General features: G+C 35.6%; 1 protein-coding gene across 1 annotated transcript in view; it reads left to right on the plus strand.

Annotated features, from left to right (window-relative positions):
- The window catches only part of MAN1A2 (mannosidase alpha class 1A member 2), a 196,494-nt gene that overhangs the window by 117,303 nt on the left and 63,835 nt on the right, over positions 1 to 15,356 (plus strand). Inside the window, exon 6 of the mRNA XM_031967376.1 lies at positions 8,127 to 8,221. Within this exon, the coding sequence (XP_031823236.1) occupies positions 8,127 to 8,221 (95 nt within the window). The remainder of the gene's footprint in view (positions 1 to 8,126; positions 8,222 to 15,356) is intronic.

Consider the following 15,356-nt stretch of genomic DNA (forward strand, 5'->3'; position numbering starts at 1 on the left):
AAGTGGGCTTAATAATAACACTTATCTCCTAGTGCTTGCCTTTTGGAAAGCTCAAGCGTTTTGTGAATACCCTGTTATTATTTTGATTTGTCAGCCAAAGATAACTTCTGTGAGGGTCTCAGACTTATCCTTGGAGCACTCACTATCCTCCTGCTTCTCGTGGATATCACAAGCTCCAGAGTCATTTTTGTTCTGTCCTTTTCAGGCCCAGGATTACTTTCTGGGATAGAAAAAGAAGTAAAATGAGAGCTGGCCAATGCTATGTTTATTTTCTGATATTTATAACTGTTCTACCATTTCCCTCCATTTTTTTTTTTTAATAATCCCCTTTCTCCTAAATCATTTAAAAAATAAACAACTCAACAATAACCCCATACTCCCATTCCTTTTCAGTCTCAGCTTTTTCTGAGCATTTGGAACTCCTTGTGCTGTTTTAACATGACCATATTACATTTTTGCATTCGTCATTTATATTGCCTGACTGCATGTTTTGTGCAATCGTTAAAATGTATTTGTCTTTTGTTTTTATGTCATCTGTATTTATATGCATAGCTCATGCGGGACTTTTTCAAATATAATTTGAATGTTGAATTTCTTGTGCCATCCATTTTTAGAGAACTCTACCTTTTCCTTATTCAAATTGTTCTCTTACCTGCCTCCCTCACCCCCATAAATTCATTAATGTTAATTTTCTTTCTTTTCTGACTTACTGCGTAGAATTTTAGGCCATAAGATTCTATCTTTATTCTGAACCTTTTCAGAAATATTCTCCCAAAATCTAAGGTATCTGCTTACACTATTTTTCTATTTTCTTCCTTCTCTCTTATATTCCATTCTTTTCTCCCAAGGTCCCAGCCATTTCTACTGTAATAAACAGTTTCTCCTTTTTTTTTTTTTTTTTTTTTTGTAAGACTCTAGAATGGAAACTCTTTCTATTGGTCCTTCCACCTTGTGAAAGATATTATCACAAAGGTAATTTGAGAATTAGCTGCTCTGATCTTTTGCACAAAGAGCAAGAATGGCCCAGCAAATTGAAATCTCCCATCACTGCTGTATCCTATCTCTTTTCCAGGTTCATGACTTGTTTGCTCAATTCTGTATCTATTATCCTTGATTTCTACAGGATCTGTAATATAGTCTAATGAAAAGTGATTCTCACAGAAATGAAGAACATCATTCTTTTTCCTAAGGTTTTCAGATTTCCTCACATGCCTTTTCCCCTTGTGTGGTGAGAGGTCACCATTTAATAAAAAGCTGGAGAGATCTCTAGGAGCAAAGAAAGAATTTATTGTACATTCTCATGAGAATCGGGCGTCCCTCCCATTGAGCAAGCAATCGAAGGGGGAGGGATGCACCTTTTAGGACAGGTTTGACACTTTAAATAGTCTTTAATGCAAATACTCCCTGCCACCGCTGACCATCATCCTTTCCTCATTGGATGAGGGTCTTATATTCTAAATGCAGTAACTATCCAAGAAATTGAACTTGACCAGTAAGTACATAGTTGCCCATATTTGATTGAAATAGGGAGAAAATGATGTCATGGGAGTATAGCAGGCACTAAGTATGCCCTTGAGTCAAATGCTCAAAGACCTTCAGGCCTACTCAAACTCTGAAGTAGATGAAACCTTACTCGATTTTCACAACTGTCTTGAAAGATCTCACCTCATCTTGTTCACTCTCGATAAAAAAAAATTAAAAAGTCTACATTGATAAAAATGTCATCACCTTGAGAAACACGTGTGTATATATGTATAAAGAGAAATACTTAGATATCTATAACTCACGATAGCTATATGTTGTGATATCTGTGGCTTTATAGAATGAGGAACAATCTTTTTTTTTTTTTTTTTTTTTTTTTTTTTTTAATTTAATAGCCTTTTATTTACAGGATATATACATGGGTAACTTTACAGCATTAAAATTGCCAAACCTCTTGTTCAATTTTTCACCTCTTACCCCCCACCCCTCCCTAAATGGCAGGATGACCAGTAGATGTTAAATATATTAAAATATAACTTAGATACATAATAAGTATACATGACCAAAACATTATTTTGCTGTACAAAAAGAATCAGACTCTGAATTATTGTACAATTAGCTTGTGAAGGAAATCAAAATGCAGGTGTGCATAAATATAGGGATTAGGAATTCAATGTAATGGTTTTAGTCATCCCCCAGAGTTCTTTTTCTGGGTATAGCTGTTCAGTTCATTACTGCTCCATTAGAAATGATTTGGTTGATCTTGTTGCTGAGGATGGCCTGATCCATCAGAACTGGTCATCATCTAGTATTGTTGTTGAAGTATATAATGATCTCCTGGTCCTGCAATGAGGAACAATCTTAAGGATTCAGAGAGGGGGAGAGAGAGAGCGAGGGTGAGTGAGAGTAGAGGGAGAATATTTCATAGCATATATTACTATTATGCCTTTTTTGTGTTTCTTATCCTGTTCCTTAGGTACTTACTACTATATACTACATTGCCATTCTCGAGCCACATTTCAGTTCCAATTTTCACACCACTAAATCTTAAATGATAACTTTGGAGTCAAATTTGTCTTTTGACATTAAGATCTTTATTTTAGTTTGCTTGTTACTCATATTTTGTGCTTTTCTGTACCAGCACATGAAGTCATGAGTTTTATTGATGGCTCTTTTTAAAAAAATTTTTTTTTAAACTTATTTTTATGTTCAGAAACAGAGAGGATGATAATAATACCCACTATAATATTCTGACATGAAAAAAAAAAAAAAAAAAAAAAAAACAAAAACAAAAAAAAAAATAATATTCTGACATGGTCTGACAATATCTAAAGCATATGTGATGCCATATTTAGGAAGCACATTGTGAGAGTCCTGGAGATTTGTGCCTTATCACAAGATCTAAGGATATTTAAGCTGGAAAATAAAGGACTCAGAATATAATAGCAATCTTCAAGTATATGGAGGAATGCTCATGTGGAAGAAATCTTAGCATTGCTGTATTTGATTCCAGATTTCAGAGGTAATGGAGAAAAGGTATTAGAAGCAGAGGTGTACTAGAAGAGATACTGAACTTGGAATTTGAAGGAAGTTGAGGGATTGAAATTTATTTAGAGCTGAATTAGACTTTAGAGGTCATTTACTCCAATTTGCTCATCTTACAGTTGAGACTGAAGCTTAGAGAGATTAGGTGACTTTCTTATCCCTGGAGCATAGATGGTAGCAAAGTCAGGATTTGAAACCAGGTCTTATGACTCCAGATCCAGCACTCAAATTTCAAATCCTGTCTTAATGCATACCAAGTCACTGGGAACAAGTCCTTAAGCTCTCCCTGAATTTCACTTTCCTTATCTTTAGAACAGGAATAATAATAGTGTCTACATCACAGGATTGTTGTGGCATTCATGGCAGATAACTTGGGTAAAGGCCTTGCATGCATTAAATTTAGCTTCATCATGGCTTCACCTCTGTTAGAAACAAAGTTTTGATGTAAGAAAGTCTACTTTAATATTTAATTTATATGCACACACTCTTGGTATGTACATCTATACCACACACTTGGTGGTACTTATTTGTTTTCACATAAGGCAGTTTTCCTAATTAATTAGATCTGGCCTACTATGCAGTGAGATGCCTTTTGGTACACAGTGACATATCTTCAAGTGCAGGTTAGATACATACTTGCAACTGATGGTTTTCTTTTTTTTTAATTGACTCCTTTTGTAATGATGTAGAATTAGAAAATGAGTGTATACCCATTAATCGGGGAATGGCTGATTAAGTTATGTTATATAAATGTTGTGGAATGTTATTGTTTATAAGAAATGATCAGCAGGATAATTTCCGAAAAGCCTGGAGACTTATATGAACTGATGCTATAAGTGAAGTGAACAGAACCAGATCATTGTTCATGGCAACAGCAAAATTATGCTATGATCAGTTCTCGTGAACTTGATTCTTCAACAATGAGGTGATTCAGGCCAGTTCCAATATCTTGTGATGAAGAGAGCTATCTGCAGCCAGAAAGAGGATTGTGGGGACTGTGTGAATCACAACATAGTATTTTTACTCTTTTTGTTGTTATTTGCTTACATTTTGTTTTGTTTCTCATTTTTTTCCTTTTTGATCTGATTTTTCTTGTGCAGCATGATAATTGTGGAAATATGTATAGAAGAATTATATATGTTTAGCACATTGGAGTACTTGCTGTCTAGGGAGCGGGTAGAGGGAAGGGAGGGGGAAAATATTTGGAGAGCAAGGTTTTGTAAGGGTAAATAATGAAAATTATCTAGGTATATGTTTTGAAAATAAAAACTTGAAAATAATAAAAAAAGAGAAAATGTTTCTATGTTTGTCATATTGGGCAAGAAAAGTCAGATTAAAAGGGAAAAAACCCTAAGAAAGAAAATAACATCAAAAAAAAGGGTGAAAACACTATTCTTTGATCCACATTGAATCTCCCTAGATGCTGATGACATTTTCCATCCCAGATCTGTTGAAATTGCTTTGAATTACCTCATTGTTGAAAAGAGCCAAGTTCAGTGCAGTTGATTATCACATTACCTTCTTGTTGCTGTGTACAGTGTTCTCTTGGTTCTGTCCAGCTTACATCTCAAGCTATCTAATGGACATCTTGAACTGGCTGTTCTGTATGATAGCTTACACTCAGCATGCCTAAAACTGAACTTATTGTCTTTCATCCCAAGTCCTCCCTTCTTCCTCTTTTATACTATTATTGTGAAGAGGCATCTTGCCAGTCACTCAGTCTTGGTTTTCATCTTCAACTCCTCACTCTTATACTCCATATATGTCTTAGTCAGTTGCTAAGTCTTGTTATATCACTTGGGTATTTCCCATTTTCTCCTCTGACAGTGGCTTTGCTATGACACAGGTCTTCATTGCCTCATACCTGGAATGCTTCAGTAGTTTGTGGGCTGAACTCTCTGCCCCTTCTCTCCTCATCCATCGTCTGTTGAGTTGACATGCAACACCACATCACTAGCTTCCTAAATAACCTGCACTCACTCTGTGTTGCCTCTAACATCAACTATAAAGTCATATTTGTCTTAGAACTCCCCCTGTAATATGGCCTTTTTTGCTTTTCCCCAATCAAGATACTCCATCAGTTACTGACTCTGAGCCTTGTCATTGGCTCATGTCATCTAATCTTCATGATTAGAACTCTCTCCATCTTGACCTTCTAGATTTTCTGACTTCCTTCAAGTCTCAAGAGGCCCCTCTTCAACAGGAAACTTTTTCCAGCTCTGAGACTATTACCAGTTTAACCTATGTATAACTTATTCCCAGTATATAACCTATGTATAACTTGTTCCCAGTATAATCTATGTATAACTACCACCGTACATAATTATTTGCATCTTGTCTCTCTCTTTGAACTGTGAGCCCCTTGATTCTTGGTATGTACTAGACACTTAATAAATACTAGCTTACTGACTGACATGGGGTACTCACTGTTTACTATCCAGTTTTGAGGAAAATGCCCTTTGGAAAGAGCATAAAAGCCAGTTTGCCTAAAACAATCATGAAAGAGAATAACGTACAAGTGTATACTAAGAGTGCAAATCATAGAGAAGTGCTTATCTGTACTGGCAGAGGAAATCTTCTCCCGCCATTGCTGAGATCACAGATCTAGCTCCTAGCCTGGATCAGTTCAACTATAAATATCAACATATTTATACCCTTACTTGCTCACTCATAGAGATGTACACACTTAGACCCCATAGTACGAACTAGTTAAAATGTATCTGGGGTGTAACTTGTCAGAATTCAGCTATTTTAAATCTCTCTATATAGCACATTATATTTATATATCTTTTTTACTATTGGAGTCCCTGGGCCCATGTTTAAATCTTGACTCTACCCCCTTATTACCTATGACCTTATATAAATCATTACCTCATTAGGTCTTAGTTTTCTCAATTGTAAAATGATACAATTGGCCTAGGTGGGTCCTAAGATCTTTTCCAGCTGTAGTTCTGTAATGCTGTGATCCCAAGTAGGAAATTTGTGAATACATTATTATAAGGAATTAATAGTCTACTCAGAATGTCTTCATTAGATTTTTGATTAAAAAAATTTGGGGGAAAACCTCCTTTTTTCTTCAGAGTAGCACCCTTGGCTACATTGGCTTCCTTTAAACATCACTTAGTTTGTCTTCCAAAAAAACCCAATATTTACAAAGGGCTGTCACGTGCCTTTTCTGTCTCCAAAATTGGAGTGAATTTATATTTCCATCCTCATTTTGTTGTGCTTCCTATATTTGCTACATAATCTCTTCTAAGAAATTAGAATTTTCAAACTTAAAAATAGTGTCCCCTATACCACTCAATATAAATGTGGCTTCCCATTCTGATAACCTTTACAGGAAAGCTCTCAGCAGGATTATAGAATCTCACAGGACAGTGATAGGAGTCATCTTTTTCTTGTATAATTTTAATTTGCTTCCTAATGTCATGCTCTTTAAAAAAAATATTAACAATATTATTTCATCTATATCCCAATCTCTAAAACCTCTCTAATGTACTCATCCTTTCCCAAGGAGCCTATTTAGTTTGCCAGTGTTTGCCAAAGATGTTTGGCTATTATGAACATTTGTATTCACAATAAGATAAAACCAATTTTGTAGTAGAAATGGATGTGCATTTGGGGGCTTCACCAGTCATTTTAACTTTTGTCCTGCCACTGGAATTCAGTGATGACTTATTTAGGGCAGCTCCAGGCTGACTTCAGTCCAATTCACCCATCAGTCAAGATACCACCTGTGATGTCTTTGGCCCTCTTTGAAAAAGGAAGAAGAAACAGCAACAGTTGATAAATAGGATGAAGTTGGTACACTTAAAACTTTTTTTTAGCTTTAGTTCTTAAAATAGGAATGTTGAGTAAGAGAATGTCTGACTAAAAGAACAAAGCCCAGCTTTGTCAGGAAAGAGGAGCTAGAGGTGACTGATGGATCCTTGTTTTCTAACCAGATTTCCTCCTTTTTGTCAGGCAATCCCAGGCAAGTAATTAGGTGGGCAGGATGAGGTGATGAAAGAGAGGGGAAGTGAGGCAAGGCAGGCCTGGAAGTGATGGCATTAAAAATGATTACCAAGGAGAGAAACTACTATGCTGAAAAGCCATTTCCCTTTCCTCTGGTCCTTCCCCTTCTCCATCTGTCCATTTCTTTAAAAATCATGCTTCTCCTTTATTCAGTAGTCTCTGAACTCTCCAGCATTGACTCCCTAGGTCAGGTCCACATATCTTTGTCAGGAGGCCAACCTTCTTCCTCCTGTGCTCTCTTTCCTTCCTTTCTACCTCTTATGATAGATGTTTAACTTTCTATTTGGCATTTTAGGGAGAAAGTACAGTTAATATTGAAATAAAAATTCTTGTGAGATCCTGTTCATACTATACCATCACAAGGTTTTTTCAGAGACAGAGGTTGAGAAGCATTAGTTTAAAGGATTTTGAACCAAAGCTAAATCGGTAGCAATATATATTTTTGGGGGGGAAGGGGAAGAAGGGTGGTCGTATATAATATTATCATCAAAACCCAGATGTGGGTCACTCAGTTTATTTGTTTGACAACAAAAGGAATGATAATGGGATTTTCTATATTTAATTTAGTGTTGTTCTCAGACATTCTTAGAATAGAAGTTACCTTCCTTTTTTATTTGCATGAAATTGGTTGAGCTTTCATAGCAAGAAATGGGTAGGAATAAATAACTACATGAATCAAAGTTCATTAATGCATGTATTCAATATTTAATTTATTATTTTTACAACTTTAATGTCAGTTGAACTATATTTGTAAAGGAAAAAGCTAGCAGAGAGTTGTTTACGAAGAACATTTGTTTTCCTTTAAGTTTTTGCTTACCAAAGTTTACATATGCCACTAATACTAGATCATCTCCTTTCTTCGTACAAAATGAATTTCCATATTTAACTCTTCTGGGTGACTTTCTTCATCAACATCAGTAGTTTCCCCAATCACCAGCATAATCTCTGTCATCCACTTTTCCAGCAATATAAAAAGTCTCATCTTTTTCCTGTGCCCCAGGTTCAGTGTCATATACACTCTGAGTATTCAGTTAATAGCTACTAATTGATGGTGTAATTTATGACTATTCATATTTCTGTCTCAGGTATTCAAGAACAAAGCAGTGCAGTTGGCAGGGAAACTCCTTCCTGCCTTTAACACACCTACTGGGATTCCCTGGGCAATGGTGAATCTGAAAAGGTAAAATATGTTTTCTTCAGTTATTCTTTGCCTGAAGAATTAAATAAACCATTATCTTCCTTTTCTAAGTATAGGAAATTCTATGAATCTTTTTTTCATTTTCTTTTTTTGCACTCAGGCTTCTAATTTTTCCTCTTCACATAAACATGTTTAGTTCTTATATTTTATCTTTATAGAGTTTTCTTTACCTCTGCCTTGCTCCTTTCTTCTATCTTCTTCCCTTTATTCTGTGTCAGTTCAAATTTTTAAGTAAATCCCAAGATTCTCTCCTATTTTGTCTAATTTGTGCAACTCTTTTATCTACCTGGCTCATTCTGCATAATTACAAAATGTGTCTTCCTCAATTCTAGTGATTCTTTTAGTTCATTCTGTGCACTTTAAGGAAAGGAATTTTCCCCTTCTGTACTGTGCTACTACCTTCCTTCCTCTTCCAATCAGATGGAAATGACATTCTGAGAGCAGTGTTTCCTTTAGCTACATAATTTATGAATGAAAAGGGAGTGTTGGGCCATGGTGTAAAATTAGTATTTTCTTACAATGAGTGAAGTTGAAGATTAACATTTTAAAAAATTTAATTATTTCACATCTTTTTTTCCTAGAACATAGCCTTGCTTTCAACTTCACTATAGATCATAGATTTAACCAAGGGACCTTAATGGTCAACTACACCAAACCTTCTGTCCTAAGTCCAATTTTATAGATGAAGAAACTAAGGTCCATAAAGGTTAAATGACTTTATACAAAATCATGCAGATAAAGTATTGTTCTTATTGAGTTATTTCAGTTGTGTGTGACTCATCATGACCTCATTTGTGGTTTTCTTGGTAGAAATATGGAAGTGGTCTGCCATTTCTGCCATTTCCTCCCCCAGTTTATTTTCTAGATAAGGAGATTAAGACAAACAGGGTGCATTGACTTGGGCAGGGTCATACAGCTAGTAAATGTCTGAGGCCAGATTTGAACTCATGAAGATGTCTTCTTGATTCTACTTTGCTTACTTAGATTGCTGCTCTTTGATTTCAGAAAGAACATGATTTAAACGTTATGTCAGTTAGCCTTTAAATGGTATTTAAAGAATTTGTTTTATGATTTGAAATATGCAGAACTGGAGTTTTAAAATCTTTCTTGTTGGGAAAAAGACCCATAAAAATTTTATATACCAATCAATTGTAAAACTTACCCCCCTCCCCACCACCACCCAAATACACATACACACACACCCTTACACCCTTGCCAGAGAGTGAGTGAGCGAGTGTGTATGTAGCAGTTGGGGTTAGGTGACTCAGGTCCTTCTGCCTCTAGGGCCAGTGCTTTGTCCACTGCCTCATTTAGCCACCCTGGAATATTTATTTTTTATGGGTTTTATTCCATGGTATTTTGATGGATAATTTTACCATTGGAAAATAAAAACTTTTCTTTAATGAAATCTCAACCAAAGTATATATCTAAACATTTGGAAACCAGATGTACATTGAATCTAATTTACTGTCTTTTTAGTGTGAATTACTATCATGCCAAAAAAACAAAACAAAACAAAAAAACAGAACTGTGTAGCAGGTGCATTTAAATACCTAGGTGTGCACAATAGTACAGACACAACTATTTTCTTTCAATTTGATCTCATGGTAAAATTTTTGGTGTTTTATTCAGCAGCATTCAGTAAAAAAATGACTTTTAGAACAAAATTTCAGAGAGACCCTGAAGGACAGATCTTTTTGTTTGCAAAGCCATAAAATCTGTATAAAGGATCTACTTTGAGGCTCTTAGAACATAGAAACATAGGAATCAGAAAGATATGCTTTCAGATACTGCTTTAGTGCTTCATTTGCAGATCGCTTAAATTTTGTCCTTTGTTTTAATAGCGCACACACAAAAGTTTTCTCCCCTGTCAAATGAGTATAATAGCTATAGTATTTACCTCACAAGGTTAATGTGCAGCTCAGATGAGATCATGTCTACAAAGCACTTTTCACACTTTAAAACAAACATAAATCTCTTATTATTATTAGAATTAGTATTACTACTACTACTTCTCCAATGGATGTATAACAAAATTGTTAAAAGAAAAGTTTATAAAAGCCTGACATACATTACTGAGAAAGGTCCCACCTAGTATCTCCAATCTTAAAGATCTTTAAAAACACAATTAAAAAAAAAAAAAAATCTTTTTTTTTTTTTTTTTTTTACTTTGGTTTGTTGGCCTAGAAATTTTCATGGGGAGTAGGGCCTAAATTTATTTACTTTTGGAGGTCTTTTCTAAAATAGAATTCCTTGATTATTATTATGGTATAATTGATGTAGTATAATGCAATATGAAAAAGAAATGCTTTTCAGTGGTGGAGTTGGAGAAGGAGGAAAAAGTGGTGGTATTGAAAACATTGACAAATTATTAATCTTGAGGAAAGTATGGAATTTATATGCTATTTGGTGAATATTTTTTCCCTGTTGATTTCCTTGTTTCCTTGTGTATATTTCTATTATGTATAATATACCTTTCTTGTTATATTCTTGAATTTTGCGAACTTTTGATTTTGCTTTTTTCTTAGGATAGTCTGAATGCAGCTGCTGCCTGTAAGATTCACTTTTTGACTCTTAGTTTTTAAAGTTACTTTTCAGATTTTTTTATGTAGCAAATCCATTCTGTCACTTTATTGAGTTAATTTTGTCATTTAAAATAAAAGATTTTTGTTTTCCTCCATTTATTTCTTTTGTATTACTTTTCTGTATCTCCTTCCTCTTTTGTTCCTGAGATAAGTTTTGCTCATACAATACTGTTCACATTCTTTTTCCACAGGCTCTCCACTTCTCTCCCACACTCATTTTTCTGCCTTTTCCCAAGTTCTTTGACTTTACTTATGTTGTTCAGTTCTCTTTATTTTGTGACTTTTATCTGTTTTGACACATCTTAATCTCCATGTAGTTAAAGCAAGGAACTTCTTTCAACTTCTCTCAAGGTGTTATTATTATTGTTTTATAACTTTATCTTATAGTTTTCTAGGAAGTTTTCCTTTACTTTGTTCTCTTTGTTACTTCTCTTTCCTTCTAGTGTATTCTGGATTTCATTTACTTGTTCATAATTGATACATGTCCATGTTCCTCCTTTGTCATCTCAGTATCCCTCATGAAAACAGTGACAGTGCTTTTGAAGTAACAGATTTAAACTTATTTCTATTCAGTTTTGTTGTATGTTAGTGTATTTGTAAATCTTAGTTTATTCTTCCTTGCTTTACCTCATTTTTAGAAATATTAATTCATGAAAGAAGTAACATCTGAAAATTGTAGTATTTTGTGATAGAAATTGCCCTGTGGTCCGGATCCATAGCTCAGTTCCATTCTTTGTCATCAGTCAGCCTCCATTCCAATGATAATGGAACCCTATTTTTGGTTCTCTGTCCTGCTTACTGTTCTGAGTTTCTAAATCTTTTCCAAAACTTTAATGTATTTGGGGAAGTTCTTCTATATTATAGATTAGATTTTTCTTTACCTGGATAATATAGTTTTATATTCTGCTTTGAGAGCTTGTGTTCCTAATCTAAATTCATTTTTAATTTCATTTCTCTTTTGAACCATTTTAGACTTTCTTGCTATTGTTCCATGATCCCTAAGGAGTCATTAAAATGTGTGTGTGTTTTTTTTTTAATCATTGGTTCACTTCCCTCTAAAATTGTATTTGTTTTGCATGCTTTGGTTTCTGTTTTAAGTTTTATTTATTTGGTTTTTTTTTAATCAAATAATTAACAAACATTATTTTCTCTACGGCTTGTACTGTGCTTAGTTTAATATAGAAAAGGCAGAAAAACTCAGAAATGGTGCTTGATTTCAAGGAGCTTACAAACAAGTGGAGATGGTAACATGAAAATAAGATTTATAAGTAGTCATCTGAGAGGGAAAGCCTCAAGAGACCAAAAAGTGGCATTTCATTTGAGACATAGAAGGCAGAAATGTCACGAAGTGAAAAGGAAGAGTGTTAAGGACTATGCCTAGGTGAAGGGGCAGCTCAATTCTCCCAGAGCCTCCACAGCTGTGAATCATAACACTTAAAGGAGTTACAAAGCAGCCTTTACTAAGGCAGATGTTCCTTGTGGATTGGGAATGAAATAAATTGGAGGCAAGAGGGAAGAGGAGAGAAATCAGACAATGCAACTGTTTCTCAGCCTCCTTGTATCATCATCCTCACATGAAGAGATCCATTTTACTGGTCTGAGTTAGACTTCCAGAAGCCACTGGCAAATGGCTCCCAACAGAAGAGAGAGCAGATTCTAGACTGGGGGGGAGGAGGAAAGAGACCTGTGGTGGTGAATGGACAGGGCTGATGCCCATATTCTAGGTTGTTTGTGTGGGGAGGGGGGAGTGCACACTAGTATAAGAAAACTGAGAAGATAGGGCAAGTCCAGATTAGAAAGAGCTTTACTCGCCAGTCAGAGAGCCAGCAGAATTTATCGAGCAGAGGATGGCATGATTCATATGCTTTAGGGTAATTGCTTTTATAGCATGTGGAGGATGGAGTGTGGGATGAGCAAGGCTGACAGGTGGGGGACACCAGGGTTGTGAAGTTGGAAGGATAATGGTTCCTCTAACAATAACAGGTATTTGGGAGAATAAAGGGATGCAAAGACAAGGAGTTCTGAACATGCTGAGTTTGAAATTCCTATGGAATATCCAGTTTGAAATGCTCAAAAGGCAATTGATGATATGAGACTGGAATGTGAAAGACACAGACAGAGAGACAATGAGAAGAGGACCCAGGACAGAGCCTGAAGGAAGAGCCTATTTTCCCTATTGGGAAAAAAACTAGAGAAGAGAGATTATCCAGTAAGAAAAAATGATCAGTAGTATCAGGTGCTTCAGAAAGGTCAAGGATGAGTTTATTTTGTGCTTCATTTTTATTCATTTTTTAAAATCTGTTTTCCTATATTTCTTGTGACTCTTCTCTCCTCACTTCACCCTCCCAAATGATACTTCTCTCCCCCCAAGCTGAATGAGGCAATTCCAGCCTTTTTATTAACACAACAATATCAGTATATGAGGCTAATAGGTTTGAAGGAACATCCCTTCTTTAAGGGGACCTAGTTGGCTTTCCTGTTCCCTTTCTGTTCTGTGTCTCTGAAGCCTGTTTTGTATCCCATGTAATTCATCTTATTCCTGTTCTTCAGTTGTCTGGGCAGAATTGTAGGTTGTGTCTATGTGTATGTGTTTTTGAGGGGCAGGAGGTGTGATGTAGCTGGCTTAGTCTGGGAAAACCAGTTAAATTGTCAATGTGTGCACTTAGTTGGAAATCTGCATATGCTACATATTACAACTTGATTGCCAAGACTTAAAGTGATAAAGAAAATGTTAATGATACAGATTAAACTTTAAAGTATGTCATGCAATATATTTCCTCTCCCTCCCACCCCCTCCCCCCACCCCCCACTCAGAGAAACAGTAGTTAAAAGTTTACCTAGCACACTCCTGGCTGGTTGGAAAGAAACTCAGAGGACTTTCTTTTTCTGATACACATTGATAATACCATCCTGGCAAGTCACTTGACACTCCTCACTCCCAAACCCCCAAACCTCTACCCACCCTGCCCACCTCCCAGGCTCTAGGCCAGGGGTCTTCAAACTACGGCCCACGGGCCAGATGCAGCAGCTGAGGAAGTTTATTCCCCTCACCCAGGACTATGTAGTTTCTTTATTTAAAGGCCCACAAAACAAAGTTTTTGTTTTTACTGTAGTCCGCCTTCCAACAGTCTGAGGGACAGTGAACTGGTCCCCTATTTAAAAAGTTTGAGGACCCCTGCTCTAGGCAGCTCTCCAAGATTATTAAGATTGCAGAGAACTTGTCAACCAGCAAGAATAGTGTAGTCTGCTCATCCTGTGTCCCTAGATTCATGATACCACACTAAAGTCACAGTCTTGTAACCCTAACCCTAACCACCTAACTACTCAATACTGAATTTTAACTTTTATCTTGTTTAGCCACTAATTTTTGTCAACCTAGAATCTGAAATTAAAAAAGAGATGATTGTATCTCTACGTAGAAATGTATCTAGTTAGTCATTTACATTCTGGAGCTCATCTCTCATTTGGATATTTTGAATTCCAGAAGTATTTGCCCATATAAACAAAGTTTCCAGAGTAAACTCATCATACATAAATGTCATTATCCATTTCACTTGGAAAAGTGGAGGCAGGTTGCATCAGACTGGAAGATGAAAACACTTTTGGTCTTTATAAGTACTTTACTAATCCAGCACTTTATTATGGAATCTACTGACCATGTATATATCTCTGTGGTTGGTCTTCTAACAAAAGATGTCAGAAACTTATTTCTCTTTACACGTTTCCACAGTAGTATTGAATGTAGGGAGCCCTGGATAATATTCCCAAACACTTAATAGCCAAAAGAAATCTTTACTCAGCCAGCAGATAGAATGTTACCCAGTTTCCTTTTTTTTTTTTTTTTAAAGCAATTCTCATAATGAAAATGTCTTATCTTTAATCCATATGATTCCATTTGATATATTATGTTGTACATTCTCAGAACATCTCTATTTAAATTTTTTTTTCACTCAAAGGTTTTTGCATCTTGTCTAAGTTATTTTGGTGATTTTATAACCATAGTATCAAGATAATTTAATTCCTTCCAATTGTGTGTATAATTAAAGGTTTATTTTAAATGTAAATATTAGTTATTATATGACACTCCTCTCACCCACAATTTGGATTCCTATCTTATAATGAGAGAAAATAAATTGTAGTTAATTGATGTGTTTGGGGTTTAGTACCAGATGTTGTGATTGTTGTAGATATCAGATGATGAGGTTGAGGAGAGCAATTGGCACCAAATGTTGGGGTTTGGTCATGTGGAGAATTCACACACAATGGCCATTTTCTTTGTCAAAAATGGAGAAGAGGTTATAGATAAAATAGACACAAAGGATGGTAACTGATATCGATTTGGGAGGGCAGTAGTTAGCAAAGAGAAGGATTTTAACAATTAACAATGGAAAAGATAAGTTCCCTTGTGGAACTCACAATTAACCAGGAGAAGAAATACTCTGAGGTGGGAGTATACCATTGATTGATTGGCAGGCTAAATCCATAGAGGAGTTTAGCACCCTAAAAGAGTGAGTTAGCCATATAGAGAAAGA

This window comes from Sarcophilus harrisii, chromosome 4, assembly GCF_902635505.1.
Source record: "Sarcophilus harrisii chromosome 4, mSarHar1.11, whole genome shotgun sequence".
Classification (NCBI taxonomy): Eukaryota; Metazoa; Chordata; class Mammalia; order Dasyuromorphia; family Dasyuridae; genus Sarcophilus; species Sarcophilus harrisii.